The sequence below is a fragment of the Dicentrarchus labrax genome, unplaced genomic scaffold (genome assembly GCF_905237075.1).
Source record: "Dicentrarchus labrax unplaced genomic scaffold, dlabrax2021, whole genome shotgun sequence".
In the NCBI taxonomy this organism is placed as follows: Eukaryota; Metazoa; Chordata; class Actinopteri; family Moronidae; genus Dicentrarchus; species Dicentrarchus labrax.
The window spans coordinates 16,162,828-16,180,160 of NW_026136718.1; the positions used below are offsets into that span (position 1 = coordinate 16,162,828).

General features: G+C 38.6%; 1 protein-coding gene across 3 annotated transcripts; it reads left to right on the forward strand.

Annotated features, from left to right (window-relative positions):
- The first annotated feature begins 1,377 nt into the window (after positions 1-1,377).
- On the forward strand, positions 1,378-17,000 carry matk (megakaryocyte-associated tyrosine kinase). 3 transcript variants are annotated; one of them, XM_051377191.1, is made up of 13 exons: positions 1,378-1,635; positions 1,894-1,939; positions 4,168-4,281; positions 4,368-4,480; positions 4,841-5,060; positions 9,254-9,347; positions 9,490-9,555; positions 9,731-9,830; positions 10,328-10,412; positions 11,524-11,597; positions 11,750-11,945; positions 12,116-12,202; positions 15,113-17,000. In XM_051377191.1, the coding sequence occupies exons 2-13, from the start codon at positions 1,931-1,933 to the stop codon at positions 15,338-15,340; spliced, it is 1,386 nt and encodes a 461-aa protein (XP_051233151.1). In that variant the 5' UTR covers positions 1,378-1,635; positions 1,894-1,930; the 3' UTR covers positions 15,341-17,000. The 3 variants fall into 3 exon arrangements, with proteins under 3 accessions (XP_051233151.1, XP_051233149.1, XP_051233150.1); XM_051377189.1 differs by having other exon boundaries at positions 1,379-1,635; positions 4,365-4,480; XM_051377190.1 differs by lacking the exon at positions 1,378-1,635 and adding an exon at positions 1,659-1,798 and having other exon boundaries at positions 4,365-4,480.
- Positions 17,001-17,333: the final 333 nt, after the last annotated feature.

A 17,333-nucleotide genomic window follows, 5' to 3' on the forward strand; every position in this document is an offset into this window, starting at 1 on the left:
TTTCTCCTAATTTCACCAAACCTAGCATTAGGTAAAGTATGCTTTACATATTTAAACATCAAATTTCTGAAAACTTTTAATATATAAAATAATTTTGGTCTTAATGTAATAAATCAACTGGGCAGGTTTTATGGTGATATCTATTATCATTTTTACCTTACTCACACATGTCTTGCAAAATGTAAATTTTGAAGGATGTTTTTTCTGTCGTACTCGTGATTACAGGAGCACTAACAAACAAACTATTTTTATTCCTATCTGTATTCTGAAGGTTTTTACAGAGAGGTTTGGTCATAAATAATTCATAGCCTGATTTATGTAACATTTTTTCCCTGGCTGCTGACAGTATTTTCTGTTTTATGGAGCAATACAAAGAGAGATCTAAAATTCATTTGGTAAAATTCTTTGACTCTAATATGTGAACAAATGAAACAAGAATTTTTAACCTGGGTTTTGCCTCATTTGCATATTTTAAAAAAAAAAAAAAAACTTCTGTAAACTTAATGTCTTAATGGAGGTGATCAACTGGGTTAGTGTCATGTTGATTTATATATATATATTAGTTAAAATGTGAAACGTATTCATCTGTAGTGTCTTGTTGTCAAGAGGCACGTTTTATTGTGGCTCTACCTGATGTTTCTTCCATTTGTTTGCTGGTCCACTGCAGTGTGTAAATATAATGAAATATTCATAGGTATGTTTTCCAGCGTGTATAATCTACTGAATATAGCAATCATTACGTTTTTGTTACATTACAATGAGTTGTTTTCATCTACAGACACAGCGGGTCCTCTTCTACAGAGTCTGCCATGTTGATGTTTCTACAGTAGCCAAGAACGGACAAACCAAACACTGGCTCTAGATGGGGGCGTTTTTACGCACTTTGCGCATTTCATAGCCACCGTATTTCTTGTTGTGACAGAGTTGCAATTTTTAACTCCACCACAAGATGCCACTAAATCCTACATACTGGTCCTTAAAATGGGTTGGGGGGTTTTTCCTTACCTGAATTGTGGGTCTAAAGAATATGGAAACACATTTCTGCCAGTAAAATAAAAAAAAAACCTTAATGTTAAGTCCAAATTACTAGATGCAAAGATGAAATATCATAATTACGATTTTATGAATTATGAGTAATTTGACTTGTTCTGAAGAATTTTTTTTTTTTATTAAAGCTATTTTTTCATCTTATTTGTTTATTTTACTGGCGCTAATGGACTTCTGTAATATACAGAGGGATGTTGAATATTGTACAGACTGTAAAGCCCCCAGGGGCGAATAAATAAATCAAATTTGACTCGATATTACACAGGAAAAGAAATCACCCACAGCGTCACTTCTCGCGTCGCCTCATGAATAATGATTCAAATAAATATTGAGGAAGTGGAGTGACAGACTGACACCACAGCTGCATTACATGTCTGGCTTCATAAATATCCACAGATTCGGTTCCCGCTTTTGTTTGTGTCAATAACGAAATTTGACAGAAAATATCACCGCTGACTGAGACGAAGCTCGGACGGAGGCTGCGGAGGATCTAGAAAGTCCAGTTCTTGTGATGTTTCCTTTCAGTTTAGTGAGCCAGCAGCTGTCCTGAAGAAGAAGGAGGATCCGCATCTGTCCACACAGCCGCAGGTACTGAAACATTAATGTCGACACGAAACCAGACTGGGCGAGCTGTCCGGTGGTTCACTTTTAATTTATGCGACAGGAGCAGCTTTTTTCTGCTTTATTGTATTTGTTGGAGCCTCATTGTGAGTTTCCTCGACAGCAGCTACTCTTATCGAGGAAGATAATAGTGTGTAGGCCTTCTTATATTATTACATGGATTGTTATATATGTGTGTGTACTATGGACAGAGTTTAATGTGTCCACATCTGTCCTCTTTGACAGGTGTTAAACAGAATTATCCAGCCCTCCTGTCCTGCTCATGGCAAAGGTATGTAGACTCCTGTGGTTCAAAATCTTTAAAAAACTACAGTCTGAATGTATCAACTCTGTGCGGAAGTATGAATACTTAATACATTGTAAAAATACTCTGTTACATGTTAAAGTAATGCATTAAAATATTACTTTTACATGATACATTAAATTATTGTTACTTACGGATTAATTGGATTTTACTGTTATAGGTGGAGCTCATTTTTATAGCCTAGTTTGTATTGGACTGCAACTAATCTAATTTATCTGCTGATTAGTCTCTCCATTAATCGATTGATTGTTTAATTTGAAAGAAAATCTGAAAATAGTGAGAAATGTCATCACAGTTACCCAGAGCCCAAAATGACATCGTCACAGTGCTTGTTTGTCCAAATAATAGGACAAAATTCTATTCAATCATCCTTTTAGCTTCTTCTAATTTCATATGTAAAGTAACTAAAGCTGTACTATAAGTATAAAGTATTGTACTTCATACTTATTACACTTCCAAATTGTAGAGGTTATAAAGTGGCGTGAAAAGAAAAAAGTAAAGTACAAGTACCTCAAAGTTGTGAGTGAGATCTGTTAAATCTCTAAACTCTTAAGCAACCAAGAGTTTAACGTGTCAAACATGGAACTTAATCATTAATGATTACAGGATAAAACCAGGGACAAATGTTCTTTCTGTTGATTTTTTTGGTCCTAACAATCTCCTGGGAAGTTTCCTATAAAGAATTATGTAATTTGACATTGATTATAGGTCCAATATAGACATTGTGAAGTTGTGTAGTACTGCAGGTCTACAGCATATACCCATTTATTTTCCAGTAAGCATTGGGTGTAAATCCCCTCTGATGTGTTGTAGTTGTCTCACTAGTCTCTGAGCCAGTTCTGACTGCAAAATCTGCACCTCTCCTGTGACTAATGTTAATTTCATAATGATCCTCACTGCCTGGCTGAGATAAATATGCAAGAGTAGTCTTACATGTCACTGTTTATAACAATAGCCGCTTTAAAAAGTAAATTGATGCATAAATAAAGAGTAGGCCTATATCCACTTCTCCAGCCACCACTACACCTCTGTACACCTCAGATAGATAGATAGATAGATAGATAGATAGATAGATAGATAGATAGATAGATAGATAGATAGATAGATAGATAGATAGATAGAAATACTTTATTTATCCCCGAAGGGAAATTCTAATGTTATAGGAGCTGATTAAGAGTCAGTTATTATTAGAAAGTCTTATTGCAGCGGGGTTGAAAGAGTCTGTTGCTGAAGCTGCACTTTAGCTTGTCCAGTGTTGTGTAGAGGGGTGGGAGGGATTGTCCATGATTGCCAGCAGTTTTGCCAGCATCCTCTCCTCCACCACCTCCTCCAGGGTGACAAGCTTAGAGCCAACAACAGACTCAGCCTTCTTAATGAGTTTGTTCAGTCTGTTGGCGTCCTTTGCCTTGATGCCCACACCCCAGGACACCGCAGCAAAGAAGACAAACTGGTGGAAGGTTGGGAGTGTGGATGAGAGAGAAACGTAGTTGAAATCTCCTGTGATGATGATGAAGTCCTCCGGGTGTTTCGTTTGTAGTCCTGCAGTCACAGTGTGGATGACGTCACACGCTGCTTCTGCTTTCCCAGACGGAGGAATATATAGACAGTGATGATGATGAAGGATGATGATGATGAATATAGACAGTGATGGTGATAACACTGGAAAGTGGCAGATAACATGGACGAAGTCTGACGGCGACAAGCTCGATGTCCGGGCTGCAGACACGCTCTTTCACACAGATGTGCCCGGGGTTACACCACCTGTTGTTTATGAGCACGGACAGTCCCCCTCCTTTCTTCATGCCGGTCGCAGTGGTGTCCCTGTCGGCTCAAACCGTCTGGAAGCCGGGAATGGTGACGTTGGAGTCCGGTATCTGCTCGTGTAGCCACGTTTATGTATAGTTCCATTTAAATACTTTATTCAACAACAAGAATGGAGTTTATAATAGTTAATGAATAATGAGAAAATCTGTATTTTTTTATTTGAGTTTAAATGAAACAGTTCTTTAAAGATGGAAATCAACAGTGAAGTTTAAACTCAACGCAGCAGCCACAGGGCTTTGTGTCTCTCTGTTCCCCATCATCAGTAACAAACTACATGGGTCTTTGAAATGTTATATATATAATCATCCTGTTTAATATCAGACAGACAGGGTGTTACAGGGTCTCTTGTTATTTTTCCTTTGCTGCTGCAGATGAGCTGGGCTGCCGGTACGCAGTGTGTAGCCAAGGGGGACCACAGGAAACCAAAACCAGGAGAACTGGCGTACCACAAAGGAGACATCCTCACTATTATCGACACAAGCACGGTACTGTTGCCTGTGAATGGAGCTACAGACTGCGTTTGTTCTCAGAGTCATTATTTTTGACACCAAACTTTGTTCTTTTCTAGAAGAAGGGCTATTACAAAGCCAAACACAACACCACAGGAGAGGAGGGACTCATAAACTCCACCAATGTGCGTGAAAGAGAGGCTCTACGTGTGGACCCCAGCCTCAGCCTCATGCCGTACGTCCTCTCAATTTTACCCTTTTTTCGCCCAACTGTGTGTCATCACATGCACGTTTACATGCAGTTTACAAGCAGTGTGACTGTCACATGGAGGCAGACTAGTTTCTAACTTTAGCCGTTGCTTTGGTCAACCACTTGTGACCACACTGGTGCAAAGAAACCTTTTCTCAGAATTAATCACTTCAACTTCCTCTTCCTGACGAGTGAACCACTGAATGTTTGACATGTTTTCACGTCCTGCCTGTTCTTGCATCTGCAAGTTATCTTGAACTTATTTGAGATGTATAATGTATCAGTATGATCACAGGTTTGTTATGTGTATATTTTTGTGGCTCACCCTTTGCTGTCTTTAACCAGTTGGTTTCATGGGAAGATCTCCGGTCCAGAGGCGGTGAGCAAGCTGCAGCCGGCAGAGGATGGTCTGTACCTCGTTCGAGAGTCCATCCGCCATCCCGGAGACTACGTCCTGTGTGTCAGCGTCTCCGGAGAGGTCATCCACTACCGCGTGATTTATCAGGACAACAAGCTGACCATCGATAACACACAGTACTTCTACAACCTCATTGACATGATAGAGGTAAGAAGCTCCACTTCTACTGTCTTTACCCAGAACAGAGAGAAGGGAACTTCACCTACTTCCAAGGTGCATGGACAAATGAAACTCCAACAACACTTGTTCTAGAAATAACAACTTTGTTGTGAGATTAACATGTTTTAGCTTGTGGTCAAATGAAACCCACAAGCTAAAACATGATTTATCTCACATATAAGTTTCTTTCTGTTGCTGGAGTTTCCACAAAAAAATTGTAATAACAAAATACTGCAGTGGATGAAGTTACCACTCAATAAAGTCAATCATACCTTATCTTAATTTTGTGCTTTGCACGCAGCTCTGTGGCCCTGTATACACTGGCATTAACATGAGTTTTGGGTGATCTGATCAAAAGTGAACACTTAGATCATTTCCGTGTACAAAGACCAAATACGCTGTTGCTTATCTACAATACTCAATGAATTAAACATTAAAAGCAGTTCTGAAAAGGTGGGTTTTGATCAGTGATTTGAAAGTTGGCTGTATCAGTACAGTCTCGGATTTGTTTGGGGAGAGAATTCCAGAGGGAGGGGGCAGCAATGGAGAAGGCTCTGTCGCCTCAGGTACGATGCTTGGTCCTCAGTGGTGGAGACAGGAGGTTGGCATCGGAAGAGCGGAGGTGATGGAGCAGGTCTGCAAGGTAGGAGGGGGCCTGGTTGTGGAGGGCTTTGTGAGTGAGGAGTAGGTACTTTATGTTGAAGGTTTGCTGAATTTACAAGAAGGCCAAAAAAATTAAGAATTTATTATAGACAGCGTTTTACAAAGTTTATAAGGTTGCTCCTTACTCAGGTACCTTACAGCGTGTTTCGTTGGTACTAGTTGAGTAGGCAGTCATTCTTGTGGCCCAAGAAGCCTCACAGACAGAAGACGTGATCAAAAGCGTCCTGAACCACCTCAGCAAGCAAGTGGTTTGAGTCATCTAATCACACGATTAGCATGCTACGTAGGATGGAAAGAGTCATAGAATACTATATTGAAGTAAGAATACTGTTATTTTAAAGAACTTTTACTCAAGTCAAATAAGTACTTGGACATTTTAGAGTTTATTTTAGGGTATATAGAGAGTTTATCTAGTCATATATGATGCTACCGTTAAATTGAAATAATTCAAGTTCTTTTGGTCTACAACTGCATTAAACGTCAACAAACAACATCACGCCACCTAGCCCTAATGTCCAAACCAACAATACATTCTGTGTTGACTTTGCAGCCTGTGCATATCACTGACTAACAATTATAATCACACAACGCCCTTCCTCTGAATAGCCTCACCAGAATTAACCAGAAAATAATAAAAATAACTGCTACTTTAAGAACAGAGAACACAGAGATGTATATACAATATAAACTCCATAGCTATGGTAGCCACAAACACACATCAAAGACAGCAGCACAGTTCTTACATACTGCTCCCTCTTTGTCCCTCTCTGTAGTTGTTGTAGCCTATTCATCTGTCTGAATGTCATTCTGTGACCACTGTGAAACCACAAAGTCCTTACCAACCAAACATTTTCCACTGAAGAAGGTGTTACAGTCCCAGCTGTGTCTAAAGTAAATGTAACAAATGTTAAAGTCCCTTTAACTGTGAGAATTGTAGCATTTTGCCAGACCCAGCATGCACCAGCAATCAACAGCGTGATTTGTTTGATTTGGGTCTCTTAACGTGTATTAGGTCAGTTATAGATGAGGCCGAGGTACAGTAATGCTAACCATAACGCACAGTGGCGTTGTCCTTAATTTTAGTGCATTATTGTGCATTGTTTTACTGCTCACTGACAGCTAGGCCCAACCCGGGGGAGACTACACACTCAACCAGTGAGCATTCAACATGTATGTTTTGAGTGTGAGCTAAATGCAGAATGTCTCTGCTCACGTGCAGGTGCAGACGTATGAAAGTATATATAAGGTGCAGACCCACCAGCTGCTCTGCTGCAGCTGCCAACTTCACACCTTTCTTTTGTTCCATTGTCTCACTGTTTCTCATTAATTTTTCACTTGACCTTTCACTGCCAGTGTGGCTTAAAATGTATTTAACATTCGTTAGTGGGACACAGTGAAAAAGTACTTAAACCTACTAAAGGGAGTTTTTATAAGGTCCTGAAACTGTCTCAACTTAATACTGATGGCAAAAAACATGTCTACAGCCAGTGTTTGGTTTGTCTGTTCTGGGCTACGGTAGAAACACTGTGGTTCAAAATATAAGATAAAAACAGCTCAATCTAAAGTAACATATTTATTCTTATTTTCAGGTGATTATACACTAATGAAAACATACATTATATTCCATATCTGCCAATAGATCCTCTTAAATGTTACACACTGGACCTTTAAGTAAAAGTAAAGAACTCCCACACAAAGTATAACTGAGGGTGATTGGATTGTCATTTGTTTTGCAGCAACAACTGTGTTCACCAAATTTCATAGCAATCCAAACACACGGTCCAGGGATCACCAAAGTCAGTAAGACCATGAAAGTTTGTACAAAATTTCATCCATCCAAATCTACTAGTCCTCGGCACTCCGATGCCAGCTGTATTTACAGCCAAAGTGTGAAAACCCATCAGCATGAGTGACACCAGTGTAAAAATATACACTGCATGAGTCAAAATTAAGCAGAAAACAGGAAAGCCCAGGAAACGCAGTCCTGTTACGGTTTATCTGTGTTTGGCCTGTGTTTATGTGAGGGTGCATCCAAAGCTTCACTGCCGTGAGGTTTTGGATGTGGACTCAACAGAGACGGCCAGCTTTTGTTCAGCAGTATCTTATCAGCGAGCCGCAGATGGCTTCAGGCCTGAGTCAGACTGGCTGACTGATTCCTGCGAGGAAGCAGACTGAAGGCGTTTCATATGAATATTTGGCCTGAATCATGTTATAAATGTCTCACTGCTGGCAGACTGCTGACAATATAAAACGAGCCTCTGATGTGTCACTGGTACAATAGCTGCCGCCCGTTGATGCTTTGTATTTTGTGGTTAGGAAACAGAAAAGTTGAAGAGTATCTGTTCATAGATTGTGTGGTGCTAATTAAAGATAAATAGGGGTTTAACTTCATTGTTTTTCTGTGAAGCCACTGTCCTGCCCAGAGTGCAACTGGCTTCCTGAGTACTGTGAAGGCTCTTGCAGGGCTCAAATTATCTAGAGAACTGTATAATAATATCTACTGTACATTCATAAACCTGATGTTTGTGTCAACCGTTACAAAACACTTTACAACAAACTTTTTCCTGTTTATTACGGAAGCCCTGAGAGGCAAGAGAAGAAAATAATCTGGTGATTAATTTTATATGTCTGCTCTAAATTGTTTTTTCTCCTGTGTTTAAAAAAAAAAAAAAACATTCTGCCAGAATAATCTTGCTAAAGCCCTGTTTGCACGGGACTACTAGTATCAGGGGACCTGATGTGATTTGTTATAATTGTGGAGAACGTCTGTGATCTTAATCCCGTGCAAATCTGCCTCGTCCAAAAATTCCACCGCAAATTACACAAAGGTCCTATAATATTAGGTAATATTAGTCCCTCTGTAATTAGGGTCGTTTTTTTTATTTAACTGGTATTTTAATGTAACAGAGCCACAGTGGAAGAAGTGCTGCAAGAGTCATACAGGTCATTGATGTGTAATATTAGTAAAGTTATTATTACAGTGAATGCAGCGGTTTCTGAAGCGGTTTCCACAGCTGTCTCCACAGACTTTTCTCCACCTTTCAGTACTGAAATCGCTGCACAGAACACAGATGTGTGTTTGTAAATCACATGATCCCATGGTAATACTAGCTCGTGCAAATATTTTTTTTTTTTTGTTGGTCAGCCCTATTTTGTTTGTGTTGTTGTAATACTCATTTTCTGTCACAAGAGGCTAAAGTGCAAAACTACCCCAAATTCTAAAGAGGACTAAAAGCATTTTTTGTTTTAATTTCTCTGTGCGCTTTAAACACAAGGTACATATAATGTATGTTAGCAAGTTATGTTACATTACAGTAATGTTTTTTAAATTAAAATACATTTCCGGGCAAAAGAAAAAATAAACTAAACTTTTCTCCCACCTGCTCTTAATTCAAAAACATTTAGATCAGACTTAGAAAACAGATCCTTGACTCTTATCATCTTATCAGCGCTTACCAAAGGAAACTGACTGAATGTGTGTGGTCAATATCTGTTGTTGTGTGTTTTTCTGTCTCTAGTTTTACTCAAAGAACAAAGGCTCCATTGCTACAACTCTTCTGAAGCCCAAACAAAAACATGGAACCAAGTCAGCGGAGTTGGAGCTGTCTAAAAGTAAGTAGTTTAAATAGTAAATAAGGTCTTTTTTCATAAAATATTTAAATGGATTATTGGTAATTGAATATAATAACAGTGATTATGATAGCATGTGATGGTATATGTCGGGTTTACAGTATTGTTCATGTCTCCCCTCCAGCTGGATGGTTGCTGGACATTACGAAGCTCAAACTGGGGGAGAGTATCGGAGAAGGGGAGTTTGGTGGTGAGCTTTCTTTGATTCTATCTACCGTCACTATTATCAGCATATCAACATTTATTGACGTGTTGAGGAAAAGAGCAACATGTATAATGAAAAAGTGTCTGTAAGAGTTGCGTTGTTGTTGTTGTGTGTGTGCTGTCTTGGTTGTTGTTCTCTGATGTGTGATTGTCAACCCCAGCTGTGTATGAAGGAGAGTATATGGGCCAGAGGGTGGCAGTAAAGACCATTAAATGTGATGTCACTGCTCAGGCCTTCATGCAGGAGACCACAGTTATGACGTGAGTCTGAAGATTTGCTCATTTTTAATGTTTTTCCCACTTTTCCCACAAAAAACATTTTGACGAGGTGTGTATTAAAGGTCCAGTGTGTAACATTTAGGAGGGTCTATTGACAGAAACGTAATATAATATAAATAGTTAGTTTATAATCACCTGAAAATACCAATCGTTGTGTTTTTGTTACCTTAGAATGAGACGTTTTTATGTACAGAGGGAGTGGGTCCTGTCATGTGGAGTCCACCATGTTGAACCATCATGTTTCTACAGTAGTCCACACAAACTAAACACTGGCTGCAGATTGTGCCTTTCATGTTTTTTGTTTCACAGCCACCGTAGTATCTCAAGCACACTTGCTGAGCTGTATTCATATTGGTTGCAATCTGCAACTTCATCGCTAGATGCCACTAAATGAAAGTGAAAGTGATCATATCATTTTTAATTAAATGTATTGGTGTAACTATTTTTATTGTGTTTTTAATGTTGTTTCACTCTTCTAGGAAACTCCAGCATAAAAACCTGGTGCGATTGTTGGGGGTCATTCTTCACAAAGGGCTTCATATTGTCACAGAGCTCATGACAAAGGTACAGTAAACACATCATTTATCACTGGTTCTAAGCTGGAAAATTAATCTTAATTATAATAACAACCAGAAACAAGAATAAATAATAAAAATAGTAAACATATTAAATAAATATTACGTTACACAGTGAAACAAAATAAAATCATATATAGGAAGTGGAACCCAACAGGTTTGACCTCTGTGACCAGAATAGTTTCAGAAGTCAACATGAGTCACTGGTGGAAAATCTGCTCGATGTTGCGTCTCTTAAATAGCAGCGATGGGAACCCTCTTTCTAAACAAGAAGCTGGAGCCACGAGCGATGAATATATCTACCTGTTTCTGCAAATTCACCACCAGCAGACAGACTTTATTTTCTCCCACACCGGAGAGACGAGAAAATACACATAGAATAGAAAATACAGGATGTAATAGAAATAGAAAATAAGAGTTATACGTACAGCTAGCGAGAGTTATTATTATTTACTGGGGTTGTTTTACTTTCTCCTGGAGGAGAGACAGAGGGTAGAGCGGCACTGCAGGTTTTCACTGATCGTGTGTTTGCTTGTAGGCATGTGTTTATAAGTTAAGTACTAATTTATGTGTATGCTTTAGGATGGATGCAGATGTTTGTCATTTTTAACAGATTGCTTTGGTTGTTTCATCTCAGGCTATTGTTTCCATGTGGTTTTGTTTATGAGGGTTTTATTGTGATGTTTGGTTTTGATGCAGCAGTTCCCCTAATCCAAAACAATTGTTCTCCTATGGGAGACTGTAAAAGTAACCTTAACCTCCAAAAGTCACATTACACAATGCCCTGCTGCCACTTGAAGCCACCATTGATGCAATAACATGCCAATGATTGCAGTGCACCTTTAAGGAGTCAGAGTCTGCCTTCCTCTCCTGATTAATGACATTAGGTCCAAATCCGGAAGCTCATTGTGGTTGCTGGGCCTCGAGTCTATATCTATATACATCCTATTACGACTTTATGGCACTAAATAACTTGTTTATCGCTGGGTTAACACATTTACAAATATACTGCAGCACCAAAACATTACCCCCCCTCGTTCTAACTGATAAATCTCATTCAAGTATTTTATAATAAGTGTATGTGTGTGTTTGTGTTTCAGGGAAACCTCGTTAACTTTCTCAGGACAAGAGGACGTTCGGTCGTAAACCCAGTTCAGCTGCTCCACTTCGCTCTGTGAGTTCAAACTTCAAAGACAATCTTAATGCAAAAACTGCTTTATATCTGTATATACATGACGTTGTGTTGTTCGCTCGTGTGTGTGTGTGTTCACAGTACAAAATTAAAATGAGACTTGTTTGTTGTGTGTTTACTATCTATGTGGTCAGCGATGTGTGTGAGGGGATGGAGTACCTGGAGTCCAAGAAGTTGGTTCACAGAGATTTGGCAGCTCGTAACGTGCTGGTCTCTGACGACAGCATGGCCAAGGTCAGCGACTTTGGTCTGACCAAGGTGGACTCGAAGGTGTCAGATAACGTCAAACTGCCGGTCAAATGGACGGCCCCCGAAGCTCTGAAGAAAGAGGTCAGTTTGAGTTTGTTTTTGTTCTTATATTTCTATATCTGTCTCTGCCTCTCTGTGATATTTAAGTGTAACAATACAGTCATTGTGCATAAAATAAAGATACGCTGCTGTTTCACTTAATTTAAAGGGAATTTATTAATTACGTGTATACATTTGCTCCCATTGTGCAGAAATTCTCCACAAAGTCAGATGTTTGGAGCTACGGTGTTCTTCTTTGGGAGATCTTCTCTTATGGTCGTCAACCTTACCCTAAGATGGTATGTAGCGCCAGTATATATTATAATTTATTAATTAATAATGTATTTTTATAATGTGCGGCACTCAGCACATTACAGGCAGGTAAGTTACAGCTGAGGCAACAGTCAGAAGATAGTTAGCTTAGCTTAGCACAAAGACTGGAAACGGGGGGGAAGAGCTAGCCTGGCTCAGCCCGAAGGATATAAAATCCACCAACCTCTTTCTGCTCTGTACTCCAAACACATTTACATAAACCTCAGTCAACTTTCCTGTATTTACATATGTACATATATTGTCACATCTTAAGTTACCTAATTTGCTGTTGATTAGCTAGCCTTTTAGCTAACATTTTGCTAACTTGCTTTATATGTATATGTTGCTTTTATATTTAAACCATCTTCAAAATGTGCTTGTCTTTTTAACATAGACAAGCCTAGCACAGAGCAATACCCAAACCAAAGTTATTGGGTTTTCGTACATTACAAGTTGTAGTTTTATGGGAGGTTATGTGCGGGACTATTGCCGGGCAACTAGCAAACTTTATCTTCTCATCTTCCCAATATCAGTCTTCTGTCTGTGAAATGATCTAATATTCACAATCTATTACACTAGATTTGATACATTGTTTGATTGAGTAAATAATAATAAAAAAACCACTTTCTCACCGTGCTCACGACTAAAGAAACTTAGTTTAAGAAATAAAGGAACATTAAAAACATCTGCAACATAAGCTTCTCACTGACTGAGTCACTGTCCTCAACGTGTCAAGAATGAGTTTCAAGCTTGTTACATAACTGCGACTTCCATGTCATGTCAGGATTCACGTCTCTGTCACGTAGTAGCAGCGTCATTGGAAAGCTGCCAGACTCAGGGGTCAGATCCGTCGTCAGACCGTCATCTCTGAATGGATTTACTGTGTCTGAGCAGGAAGCTACAGTGGCAGTGCGTCAGTGAGGCTAGAGGTTTAGTGTCTCTGCTGCTGCTGTACATTGTGACAGGATAACGTGTAGAAAGTAACCGTAATGTTCTTAGCAAGTAGATAATCTGCTTTATGAACTGTGCTGGAAGGAAGAGGAAGGTACCCTTTACCTGTGGAATGTAACTAAGTACATTTACTAAAGTACTGAAGTACAGGAAGTACAGTTTTGATGCACTTTACTTGAATATTTGAATCATAGACTACTTTACAGAGTGAAATATTGTACTTTTCAGTTACTACAGTAGTCTGACAAATGCGGTTACTTTTCAGAATAAGATAATAAAAAATAAACCACATAAGTTTATGAAATTCACATTGTTAAATATTATATTAGTGTTTTTTCCCCCTCTGAACTTCCCACTTTGAATGTGAACTGTTCAAATTAGGGATGCACAATATGAATTTCTATTTTAAGCCGATATGATAACCGATAATTACCTGCTTCTCATGGCTGATACTGATAACTGGAACATTTTTGTATTTTAAAAAGTTCATCAGGAAGTTCATAACCTGTAGTTTTTACACCCCTGAAGGTAAGAAAGGCTAAAATATAGTGAGTAAAGATGGATGATTTAATATTCAATAACTATAATCAACTCTAACTAACATCATTATTATTAACAACACTTCTGACTCTTCAAATGTTCTTTTATTTTTTACATTTAAGTTACAAACATACTTTAGCTTTCATAGAACATAAAACCTATCAATCATTTTGCATAATAATTAAAAATAAATTATCATCATTATGGACCGATTATTTATCAGCTGTAATTTAATGATCCTGCTGATTCATAATAATATAAATTATTATTATTATTATAATAAAATAATTATTATATTATTAATAATATGTTATTCGACAATAATTGATCTGTCCCAATAATTATCATGCATCCCTTGTTCAAATCCAAAGAAATAAACTCCAATATTTCACCAAGAGATCAGAACATTTGTGTAGCAGAACTTTCCTCTTCCATTAATCATCTCACAACCCCTCAGATCTATATTATGACTCTGACTCTTGGGTGGGAACCACTTTTTATATTAAGTATTTAAATTACCTATAAAATTTATACTTTATACATTATACTTTGTACACATTGATGCATCAGTATTAATAATCTGGGTAATGTCATACATGATTTTTTTGCAGAATGAGTACATACTTTTGATACTTTATATTTTTATAGTATTAGACTTATAGTATATCTGGATAATATTACTGAATCTAATGCTGTAATGGAGTATTTTAACACTGTTGCATTGGTACTTTACCATGTCAGTTGTAAGGGATCTGAGTACTTCCGCCACTGCATTCATGTAGACGTCAGAGCAGGTCGGCGAGACAGAGAGGTCAGAGATTGACGTCACACGAAGACTGGATCCTGTTGACACTGTAATGGAGAGAAAGAAACTATGCTACTTAAACACAGCTCTGTTTGTCATAGTCTTTCTCATGTAATCCCTGCTCCCTGATCACATGAGGTGATTTGTCATTTGGCCTGTGGTTCAGCGAGGACAGAGAGATCAGGCAGCATTAATCGAAGGGACAATTAGCACAGCACGACCTTACATGTGTCTTTTTGCATCTTATTTCAGGCGGTGTCTTTTTAAATACAGATGATTACCTCCTAATTACAGCCTGTTTAACATATACGCTGGTTGATTTATTAGGGTCAAGTTTATTTTCCCCTCAATTAAACCCTGCGCCTGGTAATTTGTTATCTGTTGGCAGGAAGAGGGGCCAAGAGACCAAAAGAAAAAGTAGAAAGGGGGAGAACATATACAGTATAATAAAGAAGTCATAACTACTCCACTAAATAAATTGGTTTAATTCACTGTTTAGTATTCTGAATTTATCCACTTGTACCACAAACTAATGTCACCACTTCTCCCTCTTTGTCCTCACTGATCCTGCCGTCCTCTCCTGTGGTTCCGGCTCATGTAGTCTCTGAAGGAGGTGAAGGAGAGAGTGGAGGGGGGCTATCGCATGGAGGCTCCAGAGGACTGCCCCCCTGGTGTTTATTCCCTGATGAAGATTTGCTGGGAGCAGGAGCCACGCAGAAGGCCCGCTTTCCACAAACTGAGAGAGAAACTTGAACGAGAGATGGGTAAATGCAGCCCGAGCCCTGGGTCGGAGCGTCGAGATGGGATCAGGTCTGCATCTGGATGCTGATCTTGGTTGTGGATCCTGAACTCCAGCAGCACATCGTGAACCCCTCCTGTGGAGTAAACAGTTCCAGCTGGATTCCTTTTAATGGTTGAGACAATACAATCATCATGTAATGACAATGATAAATTGTTTATAATGGAGCCATGAATAGACTAAACTTTGCTTTAGTGGATCTGAGAAAGGAAAAATGTAGTTGTCTCACCCATCTGTGGGCCAGTATTGATTGCAAAATCTGCACCTGATGTTATATTCATAATGATCATTATTCCCCGAAGTAAAACAGCACAAGTTAGAGTATTCTCACACGTCACTGTTTATAACACAGGGTGTTTATCCTTTGCTGGATGAAACTTTGGGGCATAAATTAAGAGTAGACCCACTTCTTCAGGCACCACTACAACACTGGGAATGAGTAGATCAGAAGTTAATAAATAAACTCTCGCACACTGTCTAACCTGCAATATAACATTTAATTGTGATGTTTTTGTAGACCTTCATCAGGAGAAAGAATGAACGTCACTTCATTCAGTGGTACCTGTATGATCAGAAATCTACTGTTTCACATGAAGAGTGAATACAGATATTTAATGTCAGGGAGAGATGTCATTTAAAGATTAAACATATGTACAGGAATGAGATGGGAAGGACAGAGATGGAGGAGAGGAAAAATGTTTATCCTGGATTTAATCACAGATAGCCAAATCTGCCCAGCATTAATGCTCAGCAATATGCCATGGACTCAGGGCTTAACATGGCAAATCTGTAATGTTATTGCTGGTGTACAATAAGTAAATAATTTTATGTAAATACTAAGCTGCATTTTGCTTGTGTGCAGAGAAGATTTGGATGGTTTGTCATTCTCTGCAGATACACTGCAGGTCTTTGGTTAATTCTCACAAAGCACAGTTGAAGTGCCAGAAGTCAAAGATGAACTTCGGTATGTCTTTAATTTTTTCAGATTTCTTCTTAGAAACCAAACCCTCATACTATTTTTGACACTTTGTCCGTCACCACTCAGCATACTCGGGGCAAACTTTGATTCAATTCATTCAAATTTAATTTGTTTCTTGAGACTGAATCTGTAGGAAATATGGTATTTATTCCTACTTTCTCTTCCCTCTTTTATTGGGATTTTGACATTATTGGAGTGACTTTGTGTTATCCGCCGTCCTCTTGGGGTTCTTTTTTTCAAGTCCAAAATGTTTTCTGCTTTCCTGCAGATGATTTTATTTTGTTGTTTTTACATATATAGTATGTATTCTATTTATTAAAGTACATGTATTACACATTTCACACGATGTTATTGATAGCTGCTTTTTATAGTAATGTCATGAAATGTTTCACTTTCAGACAAGACTAACACACTTTCAGTTTCACCACAAAATGAAGCCTCTTTTTTGGATTGTTGTCACGTCACAAGACCAAATTAAAGATGTCATTTGATTTAAGTCTACGAAAAGCCTGGTATTTGTCCCAGGAGACGGACCCCAAATTGAGGCTTGATCCTCCGTCTCTTGTTATCACACAGAGCGAGCGAGGGTCCTCCACGATTTGTTCAATCTGCTCTGTGTTTTCCAGAATCTCTCTAATGGGATGAGCAGCAATTTTCCGCACAAGGATTTATAAAGGAACCAAATGATAATAAAAGATTTGCTGTCTTTGATGGGGGTGACTTATACATTATTGAGTGAAAGGATTTTTTCTGAATATCAGCAGTTATTTCCTCGTTGCTCGTCAATGTGTGTTTTGTAGCACTAATGCAGGGATATCAGGACAAAGCTTTTTTTTCCTGGTACCCATATGTTAAGAGCTTGAGCTCTAGAGATGTTTTTCAGAGGATCTAATGCCCTCTAAGGTGTGCTTTCTACTGATACTTAGTGAAGAGCTAATCTGCTGTGGCAGAGACATGGACTGACAGATAATGAGCTGACAGCTGTCACGTTCATCAGTTCCAAAAAAGAGGAAAGACAAATTCTCTGAACTGTTTGTCTGACAA

Coding starts and splice junctions, on each gene's coding strand:
- matk (XM_051377189.1), top strand. Junction 4,481..4,840: donor CCCAGCCTCAGCCTCATGCC/GTACGTCCTCTC, acceptor GTCTTTAACCAG/TTGGTTTCATGGGAAGATCT. Junction 11,946..12,115: donor CCGAAGCTCTGAAGAAAGAG/GTCAGTTTGAGT, acceptor CCCATTGTGCAG/AAATTCTCCACAAAGTCAGA.